This window comes from Panulirus ornatus, chromosome 31, assembly GCF_036320965.1.
Source record: "Panulirus ornatus isolate Po-2019 chromosome 31, ASM3632096v1, whole genome shotgun sequence".
In the NCBI taxonomy this organism is placed as follows: Eukaryota; Metazoa; Arthropoda; class Malacostraca; order Decapoda; family Palinuridae; genus Panulirus; species Panulirus ornatus.
In genome coordinates this window covers 711,288-727,175 of record NC_092254.1, presented here as the reverse complement: position 1 = coordinate 727,175, position 15,888 = coordinate 711,288, and the positions used below count along the sequence as shown (strand labels likewise).

The following is a 15,888-nucleotide window of genomic DNA, read 5'->3' as shown; positions in this document are numbered from 1 at the left end:
CAAATATATCATGAGTAATATGTCATGAGTAATATACATATTTTTTTTTAATGCGCGCACGCCTTTCCCACTGAAGCGGGGTAGCGTCAGGGACAGATGACTTTGAGAGAAAATCCTCGCTTGCATCCCTCTCTCGTTCCCAGTTGTACAAGGTGATAATACAGGAGGGGAGGATTTCCAGGCCCTTCACCTTTCTTCCTGTCCCTCTTGATGATTGTAACATGGAGATCCCTGGGCAGCATTCTCTCTCTCTCTCTCTCTCTCTCTCTCTCTCTCTCTCTCTCTCTCTCTCTCTCTCTCTCTCTCTCTCCCTAAGGATAATATTTCCCCCCTAAATCGTGCTTACCTGCCCAGCCTTATCAAAGTAGCATCAAGCAGACAAATAGTATTTCGAGGAGATATAATTGTCTGACGCCTTCTATTCCAAATTCTAAAAATTGATATATACCAGTAAGAACCCCTAAACCTTTCTCCACTCACCATATTGCCAGACTTAATATAAACGTGACGCCTAATATTTCTTCGTTCTCTGTAGCTTACATCAGAGAAGATGGAACCTTAAAAACTACATGGGTTACCTTCTGAAGCCCTAACATCATGATGGGTTTCGTTGAGAATGGCACTCTCGTAGCGTCACAATATAAAAAAGGCAAATGACGCCGTTATTTACGGGTATGTTCGTGAGTGTATCTTGCTCAGGTGGGCAAAGATGACATAATAAAAGGTTATCATCTAATTTTTGTTTATTTTTCTGTGGGCAGGTTTGGTGGTGGCGTCTGACCCGCGGGGCATCGAGGAACTCACTCGGTGCATCAAAATGGCGGAACCTCTCGTCAAGGACCCAGAAAACATCTTCCCACTCAACAACCGAGACATTGAGAGGGTATGCAAGTAAGTGCAGGCCCACAACTGGGCCACTGAGACAATGCAGCGTGGAATTCATTCTTGAACGTGACGATACGACCTATAAGCACAATGCTCACGGATCGTACCGAGGTAGTTATACAATAGTAATAATTTCCCTTGTTCTGTACACAGGTTATGGGACAACTTCGTCCGGTGTGTAGAGGATTATACCCTACACTTCCTATCGTCAACACAACGGCAGGAACTGAACGCCGCCATTGAGAGTTCCGTCAAGTCGGTCAACCAGCTGTGTGTGGAGGATCCTGAATACCGAAGATGTAACTTTACATTTTTCTCTCATATTGATGACACAAATAATGGCTGAAACCCTACATTACCCAAGCACGTCGGTGCGACCCTGGGAACAATGTCCTGAACTTTGACCTCACTGTTAAGTGTCAGGTTTGAGTCATGATATTGTACCCTAGGGTTGTATCGTCGTACTGAAGACAACTACAGATTATAATAGTATGTCATGAACACAGAAGGAAATTACGTTTTCTAAGAATCGACTGTTTCGTTTTCAATGATAAATTTAAACATTAACTATCATACAAAATACATGAATTCATTTTCAAAATGTGTTTAATTGCATTTCAAGGATAAAATCATATCTAATATCATTACAGCACTAAAACTGGTTTTGCATTCAGAAATAAGCGACATAACGTATATATATGATCAGCAACAACTATGAACTAATTTTGATGTATATTATTCAGCCACATTATGAAAATCTCCAGATATAAATCTGTTGACACGGTCATAATGTATATGGTTGGGTTAGGTTAGGATACAAACGCAACCCAACCTAACCTACATGTGTTTATCTTATCTTTACGATAATTCAACTTTATTACTATTTGGCAGCGTACATTGAGAACGCCCCCTGCTTGAAACGAGTGTCCATGAACCGTACCTTGTGTGGTGGCCAGTACGACTACCTGGCCGACCTGGTGCAGGGCCTGCAAGCCACGGACGCCCAGATGTGCTGGTGGGTCACGTGACTATAACCCAGCTCTTGCCTGCCTCACAAGACGCTTTCATATTCTCACCTGTGAAGACAAATGGTCACATTTATAACCTTTCATGTGAAGATAGCCTTTCATAAAACACATCCAAGTTTAATGCATGTAAAGAATTTATTCAACTATAATAAATTACTCCAACCCTCTCTCTTACAAAAAAAACATTACCTGTATTATTCATTAATGTATTAATCATGCATTAGACTGAGCTAACCAAGTATCAGTTTGTACTAACCAAGCATCAGTTTCTGCTAATTATTCTTTAGTTTGTGGTAGCCACGCATTACTTAGTGGTAACCCGTGCATCAAAGCCGTTTCTATAACCATAATAAACTGGTTTACACCAGACATGCACAGATTCCTGTAAGCCATGAACTGGTTCCTGTATGTCATGCAATAACCAGATGCCACCCAGGCATTATTCTAAGTTATGGTCTCATGTTTACCACTACGACTAGTACACACATCTACGTTATGTTCCCCCTCCCTCTCCCGTAGTGCTCACCACAAGTTCCGGGAGTGTGTGCTGGACAAGACGCCGAGGGAGTGTGATCGTGGAAATCCTCACCAAAATACAGCCTCCAACTTCATGAGGTCCATGCTGGACCGGGCCCTCGGCTTCCTCCTGCAGAAGTGCAAAAACTTCGTGTAAGTCCCACACACCACGAAACCTTCCGTTCGTACATACACGAATGAAAACACCACCAAGACAAATGGGTCGAGCCTCCCTGGTGTGGTGTGGGTATAACTGCCACATACATGGTAGCAGACACTCATGACTGAGGAAAAATCTATCCACCTATCAATCATTCTATTTATACATCAATCTATCTATTCATCTACCTACCTAACTATATTATCATTAAGTGTTATCACAGTTCCTGGGGGTGACTCACATACAAAGAGCCTCACTTTACATTCGCGTACTCACTCAACTTCCCTGCCAACACTCTTCATCAATCATCTTTGATTTAGGGTAAAGATAAGCTATATACGTCACACATTATACAATGTTCGAACATAAATATGATTAACAACAATACCCGCGATGAGATGCCTTGCTCTCGCACGAGAGCCGGCTCCAAACGTCATCATTAAATGCTTTTGTTCTTCCAGTTCTAATCTGACGTGTGTCTCCCTACAGCCCGAACGCCCGAGACTGTCCCAGGGGAAACTTCAACACACCGACTGGTCCTTATCTCCCCAGCGATGACGACAACTACAACAATAACCTCCACAACCCCAGTAACAACGGGGGTTCTATCCTCCGTCCCGACGCCACAACCTTGCAGCCAACCCAGCAACCGTCTCCAACCACCCCGACCACCCGCTTCACCTGGACGACCCCGGCCAACCAGCCAACCCCGCGACCAACCTCAGACTCCTCCCTGAACCTGGCCGGCAACAACCTCTTCGGCGCAGAGAGCCAGCAGTACCGTGGCTCGGGTTCTGGCCTCCGCCCACATCTTGCCAGCCTAGCGCTAACCATACTTCTGGCATTCACATTATATTAGAAATTACACGATTTTTTCTTACCACTGGCGTTGACTATTGGATGGGTCGACTACAACACAGATTTAGGAATACTTGTGTTAAGATCTGGTGCCACTGATGTTGACACACACTGGGCTACCGGTGTTGACATTTTGATCGAGGGCTCCTAATGTGACATTCAGATTTAGGGCTACTATTGCTGGCAGCCAGATCTGAGGCTACCTGTCTTCACATTAATAATTCTGAGGATCAGATTCTGATGATCAGATTTTGAGCCACTGGTGTAAACATTCAGATTTTGGGTGCACTCGTTCTGATATTCAGATTTTAGGCTACTGGTACTGACATTCAGATTTTGAGATAATAATGACAAACAGATTTTAGGCTACTGTTGTTAACATTCAGATTATGGGCTACTATTGTTAACATTCAGATTATGGGCTACTACTGTTAACATTCAAATTATGGGCTACTATTGTTAACATTCAGATTATGGGCTACTATTGTTAACATTCAGATTATGGGCTACTATTGTTAACATTCAGATTATGGGCTACTATTGTTAACATTCAGATTATGGGCTACTGTTGTTAACATTCAGATTATGGGCTACTATTGTTAACATTCAGATTATGGGCTACTATTGTTAACATTCAGATTATGGGCTACTATTGTTAACATTCAAATTATGGGCTACTATTGTTAACATTCAGATTATGGGCTACTATTGTTAACATTCAGATTATGGGCTACTATTGTTAACATTCAGATTATGGGCTACTATTGTTAACATTCAGATTATGGGCTACTATTGTTAACATTCAGATTATGGGCTACTATTGTTAACATTCAGATTATGGGCTACTATTGTTAACATTGTTATGGGCTACTACTATTAACATTCAGATTATGGGCTACTATTGTTAACATTCAGATTATGGGCTACTCTTGTTAACATTCAGATTATGGGCTACTATTGTTAACATTCAGATTATGGGCTACTATTGTTAACATTCAGATTATGGGCTACTATTGTTAACATTCAGATTATGGGCTACTATTGTTAACATTCAGATTATGGGCTACTATTGTTAACATTCAGATTATGGGCTACTATTGTTAACATTCAGATTATGGGCTACTATTGTTAACATTCAGATTATGGGCTACTATTGTTAACATTCAGACATTTGGCTACTGATGTTGAAGTAGTGGTGTTGACATGCAGATTCTGGGCTACTGCTGCTGACATACAGATTTTGGGTCACTGGTGATGATATTCAAGTTTTGGGCTACTGATGTTAACAAAATATATCCAGGATATGGAAATGTAGTGAGCATCTAAAAACATGTTAGACACTAGTAAAGGTAAGGGCTGGCTTGTCCTCACTCCCATATATACAGTCTACGACACAGGTCATGCATTATTCAGTCACTTCACGATTTTTGTCAAAAGGAACGTTTTGTGTAATTTTCGTCATGAGTGGGAGAGAGCTCCACCAATGAGTGAGCACCTTCCTTAAATGGCAAATCCGTAACAATATCATTTCCTTTCTTGCAAACTGACCCTCAAGATTAATATTTTCTTTAAGATCATTATAAACTGGTAATGTCATCATTCTCTCCAAACTGCCCTCAGTCCAACCCAAGAAGACATCCAGCCAGAGCATTGCTTTTGTACAGTATTAGAGTAAGTTTATGATGTAAACGCACAAACTATATATACATCAGTGTATAGCATACAATGTTGAAGCTGTATGACTTGAGAAGGTATGGAATCTATGATTGATATAAAATATCTAGATCATATCTTATGTTAACTTAGGTAAGATAGATTTAAGATTCTTTTCTTAGTGATGTTCTGTTGTCAGCACAGGTATTTCTATGTAAAAGCTGACTATTCTTATAATGACATGATAAATGTAATACTGACATAAACATTCTAGTGCTGATACAGAAATATTCTAATCTGTATCTTCCTGTTCATACACTGTTCTAGTATTTGTGTTTGTACCACTGATTACTGTGCCTCAGTCTGTGGCTTTCTTAGTGGAGATGAGTAACTATTGACTGTTCCAGTGTTAACATATGATTCTTGTAATGTGAACGTATGGCTGGTGTAGATGTATGAGTGGTGTAGATGTATGAGTGGTGTAGATGTATGAGTGGTGTAGATGTATGACTGGTGTAGATGTAGGTCTCACAGATGATATGTACTAAACATACAACTGATCCATCAGTTGTGTAGGATCGTCATCACGTGGACTGGTAAGAGTTGTAATGGTGCATCATTATGTATGCTACAATATTTACTGATGACAACACTATCCTAGTAGTCAACACATGGCTATTCTGCCGATGACATACTTCTACTGTACGTGACTAACCTAACCCTGACATGACTGACTGAGGTGACCATTAGTAGTATGTGTGTTCACAATAACCAGCCACTCCAGTACTGCCGCATGGCTACACTTGCAGACCAATGACAATACCAGTTTTCTTCCTGAACAACTCATGACTTTAATGACGGCCACCAGAGGAGCACCAGTTGTGCTGGTCAAGTGTTTTATATGCTCAGATCCAAACAAGTGTCGTCTACCTTCAACTAAAATAAAATAGTTCAGTGGTATGGAGGACATCATAACACTGTAGACAATGTGTATAGTAACATCATCTGTTGCAAACAATGTCATCCTAAAACCAAGAGTAGTTGCTATTTTTTAACAATATCTACTTTGAATAAATGTTTCTAGAATTTTTTATACTGTCATACAAAATGAATGTGCATGTAGGTACTGGTCATGCATTACAATATAGTAACATTTTACCATTTGAGATGATATTGCTCACCAAATCTCAACCAACTATAGATAATACTAATTCATAACAACATTTAACTGTACATAAAACATTACTAAATGTGTAACGTTTAGGAATTTTAAGGTACCAGCTACATCATATCTGCTAAAAATTCAAAAAATTATATTTCACATTCCTGTATGGTTCAGTACATGTCCTTTTATACTGATGTAGCAGAAAAGAGAGACAAAAAAGAATCCATAAATACTAAATTTCTTAAAAGTTCTTAGTCTTAAAAAAAATGTCAAGCAGTAAAGTAGTTGCTTTACGTATATTATTTCTGCTCGCATTTCCTGTTGCTTCAGTGTTGCAATTCTTTAGACAAAGTCTATTGGCACTGCCAAGCATGTTACACTATGAGGAATTATCTGTAGACAATAACTTTTTGTAAATACGGCTAATTCTTTTTAACAAACAACTGTTGCAATGTGTGAAAAAAGCTGCCACACGTATCCCAATCTAAACTGTGCAATCTAACATAAGTCTTATCTAGTAACATCTTGTATGATAATAAGTTCGAACATCTGTTTAATTAACCAGATTGGTTTATAGTAAAACAAGATCACAAATTCACTCGTGATGTAATGAGTTTTCACTCTCACATTAATATAAGCCTAAACCATCCATTTTTAAAACTGTATAATGTAGTTTAGCACTGCACTTAAACCTAAAATTTTGTAAGACATTCTAGTCACTTAAAGGAGGCAGTAAGGTAATCAAAATCAAGAGTGTCATTTCAAAATTTACATTTGTGAAATACCACTATTTTATACATGAATTTGTAATCCAACATTGAGAAAATGCACATTTTACGTAAGACATCAATCCTTCTTTATCCTTCACTAAAAATAATATTTCATATTAGAGATATAAGCATAAGATTATCATCAGCTGAAACGCAATGCCTAGAACTGCTGCTCGTGGAGAATTTGGTGCCTTGTGCAACGCCTGTCCACTTGATACAAGTCACTTCTATGCAATACGAACGCCCTAGTTGTTGAGTCATCTTCATCTAAACAACTTCACATATCGAGCAAATTTTGCTACTCTAGCTTAGTTATTAGTATACAATACAATATGTCATTTGATACATAAAAACTCGATTAACAGTAGCAGATATCTACTGTTATGTAATTATGAGATACCACGTCCTAAAGCGTGGCAAAGGGCGGCCGGCTGTGGCTCGAGCTTCGTCACGGTGCGCGTCACGTAAGGCTCGGCCTGGGTGGGGTACAATGACGACACACACGCAACGTAACGCCAACCTTCAGTGTCAACACAGACGTTGGACGGAAGGAAGATATCTCACAGCTCTTACTATGGTAGTATACTTGTTCTCCCTTAACCACGTTTAAAAACTACCGTGCCTTTACTGGAAATACCACGAGTCCTCATTGATCCATTTTATACATAAACTGAAACTGTCAAGGGAGACACGTCAAGGTAATCATGGACACACACACTCGGGTAAGTAGTTATGATGATGAACAATATCTGGAGTATCATTCTTACACTGCCATACATATATTTTGTCTAGTGCTGATGATAACATATCTTACTATATGTAGCGATATCGTTCATATTTTTCTATATCTCTTGAAACATGGCTTTGATAATACTGGCACACTTTCATATAATTTAATTAGTGTCTATGATGACCATCACAAAGGCCAGCCAGGTCATCATACTCAAAGGTCAAACTGACGTGTTCATAAGGTATATAATAATTCAGTTCAAAGATTCGTAGGCAACGCTTATTACAGTGGTTGATGACCTGTCATTAATGATGTAGCTGCTAGCTGCTAAATAAATGAAGCCAGTGGCAATTGCTTACACACACTATAAACTGGAAGTGGGAGGAAATGGGTGTATTTTAGTAAAGAAATAAGTATAAGTAATGTTTTGTATGTGTGTGTGTGTGTGTGTGTGTGTGTGTGTGTGTTACGGGGAGAGGGTTGCCCCTCCTCTTGACCTTGTATATATGTAACGCGTCTTTCCTTATTTATGTGCCAACATGCACACTCACCAACCTGAGATAGTACCTATTTATCGACCACCCCGGGAGGAGGATGGAACACCTGGGTTGGCTGTGGTACGACTGCCGTTCCCGGGATTCGAATCCATGTGGGCCCGACCCAGCGCTGTATCATCAGCGAAGAACAACTGACTCACTTCCCAAGCTCTCTCATCCCCAACAGACTTCATACTTGCCCCTCCTTCCAAAACTCTTGCATTCACCTCCCTAACAACCCCATCCATAAACAAATTAAACACCCATGGAGACATCACACACCCCTGCCGCAAACCTACATTCACTGAGAACCAATCACTTTCCTCTCGTCCTACACGTACACATACCTTACATCCTCGATAAAAACTTTTCACTGCTTCTAACAACTTGCCTCCCACACCATATATTCTTAATATCTTCCACAGAGCATCTCTATCAACTCTATCATATGCCTTCTCCAGATCCATAAATGCTACATACAAATCCATTTGCTCGTCTAAGTATTTCTCACATACATTCTTCAAAGCAAACACCTGATCCACACATCCTCTACCACTTCTGAAACCATGAAATCATGACTATAACTGTAAACAATGGGCGTAATGTAGGTAAAGCTACTTTCATTTTTCATGAATGTCTCCTGTAAGTACAATAGAAACATTGAGTGTACTACCCTATCTCAGGTTGTAAGCAACAAAGCTTATGGACTGGGTGGTACGTAGGCTTAATCAAATTTACGGTCGCTTTATCTACATTACAGCAGCTACGTGTAAGATTCCCGTATCTAAACTGAAATTACGCAACAGTACTATCTCAAGAGGTAAAGATCAAGACATACAACAGAAATTAAGTTGTAATAATTATCTCCACGCCATTTCTGACCTTAAAATTTTCATCATTTATGAAATTACAATTAACACGCTGATCACCATTGTTACCACTACCATTATCATTTTAACCATTATCATATTCATATCACTATAAGTATTATAATGTTTATAAACACACCAGGGCTATATACCATAATCGACACCATCATTACCAATAATATTATAAATACTAAGAATCATCACTATCTTAGCTACCATGTACGTAGTTACCATCATCATTACCACCACAATAATAACCACTATTACCAAAATTACGTCACAACCATCCTGAAAACGTCATGAATGGTTAGGAAACATACATCACCAGCAAACGTCGATATACACATCAGAGAACAACGAAATATTCATCACCTGATACGTCATGACAACAACAACAACGAATATCCAACAGAGACATGATAAAATCACAAACAGGAAATACTGGAAGGCAACGAATAAAAATAAAATTCATAAATCGTATTGTACAGCTAAACTGACCATTAAGTTTAGTATACTTTATATATCGCGTACCAAAAAACGAAGAAATAATCTTCAATGAAAGAAGATAAAAGCTTCCATTAATGGCGCTCGGAGAGGGAGCAAGGCTAAATGATATATTACTATATCGCATGCTTCAACTGCTACCTAAAACATTTGGCCTGTAACTACGAAATCCTTCGAGGACGTTGATGATTAATACTCTTGTGTATATACATTGTTCACAATGAAAACTGTACATTTACAAATAGTTATGACCCGTATTAAGTACCAGCCAAAGTGAACGTTCACTTCCAATACTTAACTTTATTGACAATACTATGGAGGTTTACTGAAGCACCATCTAGTCTCGGCTGCTGCATGATCGATCGCTACCACTTAAATGGGTCGAACATTTTCTTGTTAATTAAGAAAAACATCTGCAAAACTTTCCATGGCTCAGGATGGACTTCTCTTTTTTTCTTATTAAGACCCAAGTTAAACATACGTATGTATGCATGGCTGTCATAAAAGTCAAACGAGTTACTGTTCTTACGACAGTAAACTCGTAAGGTGGTTTCTTGAGGAAGAACTGTATACAGTTTTCTTGAAATTCAAATATGTTTCTGAGTTCTAACTATGGGATACTCCCAACCACGGACAAGATGGCTTGTTTTGTGTTAACCATACAACCACGAGGCGACACAATACTGTAACTGCCATGAAGATGCTGAGGAGCCTTGCATACCTGTTACACCAACCATCACTATCATACTTCTGTACTTCTGTACACCCAGCATCACAGTCGAGCCATATATGGCACCCCACCCTCATCATTTAGTTTTTTTTTTTTTTTTTGACAATTCACTCTCCAAACACAGCGACTGCCAATGGCGGTACCATAATAGAACATTGCACAAGCAAAGTACTCCACTTGACCGAATCAACTTTAATGGATCAAATCTGTGGTTACAGTGTTCTAAACGCGTCTTACGAGTAAACTTAGTTTGCCCAAATAAAAAATAACGGGTTGATTTAGCAGTAAAATCGAGAACAAATAATACAGTACAATAAAGTAACTACAAATTACTTTCATACCATAAAAACTTTCCACAGGATACCGATGGAACTTAATTTTTCTTCGAAAATTTAAAGCCTGAGGTATGCGTGTATGCATAAATTGGGGTACACATGCATGCACAACTGTAGAAAAGTGGGTACATGTATGTGTGCATATGTTACGTGTATGTTTACGGCTGTACATATAATCAGTGTAGGATTTTGATGGTTATACTCCTACATGGAATTTATATTTGTCTCAAAATATGTACATTTTGATTACTATTCTAATAATAAGAAAATCATATTTACATCATTCATCAGTGTCATATTTGAACTACATCATAATGAGGTCAATCTTTTCCCAAATTAGTTTACATCACTAGTTTGTGGAAAGTGAACAGTTTTACATGATAAATGTACAGAGATACAGTGATGTAAAACTGAAGGATTATTTTTTCTTCAGTATGTTAAGAATGGCCGGGTGGCAACAACTGTGTTCCTGGTGGCTACAATGATCTACACTGTTATATTTAATGCCTTCGCAGGTTCTGGACAACGTGAGTTGACGTAGTAGAATTTTTTTCTGATTAATTTCCAATAATCCTACTACAAGACACATCAGTTAACTATTATGCCTCATGAAGCCATTCTCCATAATTCTCATACTACCTCAAGCACTTCATTTATTGCTTAACCTTCCTAGAAACAAATCCAAACATGACCTAAATTACTTCCTTACTTTTCTGCTACTCTGCACAGACATTTTTATTGATGACCATTTCAACTGCCGAAAATTTATGACACACCCTTGCCGAGTTTGCAAAGGAGGTTAAATTACTCTTAAGTCAACTTTTGAATGCCTTTTATATTTCCTGTAATCTCTCTAATTACAGTACATATCACTAAAATATCCCCTTCAATTTGCCTTCTTGTAACTGAAAATCTGGTGTCCAATTTTCCTGTTCAAACCGTTTAATTATGTTTATCAATGCTTTAAAAATAGAAAATTTTATATTTTTTCCATGCAAACATATTTCAGCTTCCCATGTTTTATCACTGCAGCTGCACTAAATCCATGGTTCCTCCTCTTTAAACTGTTGTTTAGCACACCCCTCGGAAGGTCTTTACCATTGGGTACTTTGCATTTTCACCCTTAAACAGCACATAACACCATGGAGATTTTAATATTTTGCCAACTCCAAGTGAATTCATACCTTTTCATCCACAGCCCCTTTCAATAACCCAACTGGGAACGTCTCAGACCAACTGTTCACCTGTATCACACCTGCAGGATTTACCTTCAGTATCTGGGCCATCATTTATATCTGCCTCATCTTGATTGTCATATATGGTAAGGAAAGCTGATTAAAGTGTTTTTCATTAATCATTCATGTGGTTTTCCTTTAGTTTTCACTGACTTCTAATTCTTGGTCCTTTTTAGCTTTCTATCGGAATCTTTTTCAGTTTTTACCTACATAAGTATGATTATAATATGAAATCCATGGAATTCAGTAATTTGTTACTACAATTTCCTAATCAATTTTTCTGTGAAATGTAAGTTTGGCTCAGGAAATTTTAGATATAAGATTCTATTGTTCTTCTGTGTTACAGCCATTGCCCTGCTGTTTCTAAAGACAGAACAGGTGGAGGCTTGGAAGCTGGGAGGTGCTATATCCACCTCATTCATCCTGGTGCTGGCCATCAATCTTAACCTTAACGTAGGATGGCTGTTTGCCTGGGATGCTATCAACGTCACAGGATCTGCCATCATCCTGTTGCTTGTGGCTCTTACCAATGGCATTGCTATTTCACTGGCACTATATAAGTAAGGTTACTGAGCAGCACATGTAATGAAGTTACCTATTATTATGTACAATACTAAGCACAAAATTATGTGTGTAGCATACTGTCTTTAAACAGATTAGCCTCTAAAGCACTCTCCTTACTCCGCAGCTTCTCAAAAGATGCAGCAAGGCTCAACACACAATCCAAGTTTCACTTCTGGTGTGGAATTCTAGTGATAAATGGCATGGGAATTTATGATACCTGGACAACTCTTGCTTCCTTCCTTAACCTCACAATCTTCTTCAAGTATAAGGTTAGCAGAAATATGGTTTAGCATGAATGATAAATATGTACCAAAAACTGTAACCAGTAAACTCCACTTGAAGGTTACAGAATACACTGTTCCTCATTACACTGTTCCTCATTTTAAATAAGTGATATGTATATGGAGACCTTCCCATTCATACCTCTACTGTACAATTTCTAGCAATCTAATTATACTTCCTTTGGTAGGTTGAACTGGATAGTAATGCAGTTTGCTTGGGCATGCTCATCTTCATACTTGTGGCTTTCATTGGATGGTTCATCTTAGAAAACACAGTACTCAAAGTGTTTGCAAACCCTCTCATCACACATTATATGGGTAAGTTATATCTTACATTACCAATAAATTTCAACATTATAGTCTGATCTTTTTAGGGTGTAGCAGGCGTAAAGTGCAGAATCAGCTCCAAATATATCCTTGCATCTTCCATTATATTCTTTGATACTGGTTCTTTATGTTTTTTACCTTTGCTGCATTGTTATGAATTGTAATACAATCTGTTGAATTACTGATTTTCTCAAGAATATTTGAGGATCAACATCAGAGTATAATTGTCCCTATTCATCTAAAATACCTTTTATTTACTCTCAAGCACATTTGTATTTTACTTTTTTAAGTCCTGATATTGGATATTCATTATTGCTCACTCATTTATAGGTCTTTTTTTCATATTTTGAGATATTCCAACTTCAAAAAGACATTCAAATATCCCAACTTCATAAAGACAATGGTATTAGGTGTTACTAAAATTTTAACTTTTATTTTCTACTGTACTTCATCTTTGTAAACCACAGAATTGTAAAATATGCAAATTTCTTTAAACTTGCCATTCTCTTATGTAAAATGCAGTCAAAATATATTGGCCTGTGCTAATGGAACATGCTACTTGCAGTGCTGGTGTGGGCTATGGTAGGTATATATGAAGAACAACAGGACTTGGTCAGTGAAGAGGTAACTGCCCTCATCATTGCTCTTATGGCAGCCGGATCATTCATGCTTGTGGTTCGTATTGTTCTCATCATCTACAGGAACAACAATAATGCAATCTACAGGAGACCCAATCTACAAAATGGATCCAAGGTTGACACAGACACACCCAGGATTGCAATCATACAGTAACTTCGTTATCAAGAGATGAACTTTTGGAAAAAGTTGTAGATGAACTTTGACTAAAATGCTTCAGGCATGTAACAATTTAAGAGGAACATTATTACTAATATACACATACACATGAATATATGAGATCTGGAAATATTTCAAAGCAGCTTTAGTAAGCTCACAACTATTTTGCATATCAATGTTTTCACGAGTCATAAAACTTTTCTTCAACATCCAAATATTTTTTATATAAATTCCCATTTGTAAATGCCTATTTTTGTACATGGGAAAAGGGTTTTTTACTTAAATGACTCAATTTCAACTTTAACTATCTGTGCACCTTATATTTTTTTTTTTAATTCTGCTGTTGTGTAAGTTGCCAGCTCTGTTTCAAGAATTTACTGGATATCAGTATCATAAGTTAAAAAAAAGAGGAAACTTCATGTTACCATGTCCCAATGTCTTTTTACCTTATTCTGTACTAAGGCATAAGTCTGCTCTCTTCTAGCTTCTGTTGTTCAGTTATGTTTTTGGCTAAAGCACTTAAGATTTCATGGCTTTATTCCTCTAGGGGAAGGGACCAAATTGGTGATGCATAATTTGTATCTGTGTTGATAATGTCGTGAATATCTTTATATCCACCAACTCTATGATTTTCACATTGATGTCTTCCTTGTAATCTTTCTATTTTCTATTATATTTACTGGCAAACTGTGCTTTGTGTAAAAATTTTAAAGTTCCTATCACAAGCAGACTCCTCTAATATATCAAAACCCAGAACTGAAGCACAGAAACCGAATTACAAAAGACGTAATTTGCATTGTTATGTCGTATGAAAAATGTATTCCTTATATTTCAGAACAGCCAAAAACAGTGGCTACAAATTGGACTCTGAAAACCTAACTAGGTGTAAGTATTTTAAACTCAAGTACCTGAACTGTTCAGTAAATGCACATATAGGTGTTTTAAAGTGAATAGGTACATTATGTTAAGGTAAGGATTAATATGCATGCATAAACATGGTAATGTCAAAGGGTAAAATTACATGTGTCAAATGATGACACCTTACCAACAACAATGAATATACATGAGCGAAGAAATCTATGTACATTTGTATCAATAAAATATCAGGCTTTTTTTTATTTGTACATGTATGTAATCAAGGCTGCCTTTCTAAACTAGGCTGTGGCCAAGGGCGACAATACAAGATCGCTGGATTTTACAACACTGTACTTTATCATGCACAAGTATGTAGAAGGACAATACATAAATGTATAAAGTCATTAATAACTCAACCTTCAACATTATTTTCAAAACATGAATATTAATACGCTGACGACAGATTTGAGTGAAGCAGTTTTGAAAAAGTCAGTGTGGTAGCCGAAAGGGTAATATATATATATATATATATATATATATATATATATATATATATATATATATAAACTCATGACAACATCATTTACCAGTTGATTGGAATGTAATAATAATCGGAAGTCTACGTCAACAAAGTCTATATGAATAAAAAATATAATGACACCTTGAATATACAAGATTTACACTGTAAGAAATCCTTGATACTAAAATTATCAACAAATATTGATTAAGAAACCCAATTTCATGTTTAAACAATCCCAATTCTTCCATTGTACATTACTAAGCGGTTATTTTGCCGACGGAATTATCGGCAAATGATTAGTGATAAGCCGATACTGCTCACTTTTTTTTCTAGCAAACAAACAATTAACATCATTAGAGACTTACATAATAATGATACATGCCGAGGTAAACTAAGGTCGTGGAACAGAACACCCCAACTGGAAAATAGATAAGAATGATTTGTCTGACATTTCATGCCATACTCGCTACACTTGAGGATGGTGAACACAGCTATAAAAAGATTCCCGCTGAAGATAGTGAAATTATTATTCATCGTTAAGCTTAACAATAATGTAGTTGACTCATTATTAA

General features: G+C 37.4%; 3 protein-coding genes across 7 annotated transcripts in view; 2 read left to right on the top strand and 1 right to left on the bottom strand.

Annotated features, from left to right (window-relative positions):
- LOC139758639 (major facilitator superfamily domain-containing protein 6-A-like) overlaps window positions 1–2,566 on the bottom strand; it is a 90,870-nt gene extending 88,304 nt beyond the window's left edge. Inside the window, exons 1-2 of the mRNA XM_071680171.1 lie at window positions 2,440–2,566; window positions 1,826–1,961 (exon numbers count right to left, since the gene is read on the bottom strand). The gene's annotated coding sequence lies outside the window, so the exon portion shown is untranslated. The remainder of the gene's footprint in view (window positions 1–1,825; window positions 1,962–2,439) is intronic.
- Window positions 1–7,109, top strand: part of LOC139758641 (uncharacterized) — a 45,572-nt gene extending 38,463 nt beyond the window's left edge. For all 4 annotated transcript variants that reach the window (XM_071680180.1, XM_071680182.1, XM_071680181.1 and 1 more), the window contains exons 3-7: window positions 762–891; window positions 1,039–1,184; window positions 1,777–1,900; window positions 2,433–2,582; window positions 3,079–7,109. In XM_071680180.1, coding sequence (XP_071536281.1) covers window positions 762–891; window positions 1,039–1,184; window positions 1,777–1,900; window positions 2,433–2,582; window positions 3,079–3,448 — 920 coding nt within the window. In that variant the 3' untranslated portion in view covers window positions 3,449–7,109. The remainder of the gene's footprint in view (window positions 1–761; window positions 892–1,038; window positions 1,185–1,776; window positions 1,901–2,432; window positions 2,583–3,078) is intronic.
- Window positions 7,110–7,235: 126 nt separating this feature from the next.
- LOC139758640 (uncharacterized) lies at window positions 7,236–15,213 on the top strand. 2 transcript variants are annotated; one of them, XM_071680177.1, is made up of 7 exons: window positions 7,236–7,612; window positions 11,173–11,266; window positions 11,938–12,060; window positions 12,321–12,534; window positions 12,663–12,807; window positions 13,008–13,137; window positions 13,712–15,213. In XM_071680177.1, exons 1-7 carry the CDS (start codon window positions 7,427–7,429, stop codon window positions 13,936–13,938), a joined length of 1,119 nt encoding a protein of 372 aa, XP_071536278.1. In that variant the 5' UTR covers window positions 7,236–7,426; the 3' UTR covers window positions 13,939–15,213. The 2 variants fall into 2 exon arrangements, with proteins under 2 accessions (XP_071536278.1, XP_071536279.1); XM_071680178.1 differs by having other exon boundaries at window positions 7,236–7,757.
- Window positions 15,214–15,888: the final 675 nt, after the last annotated feature.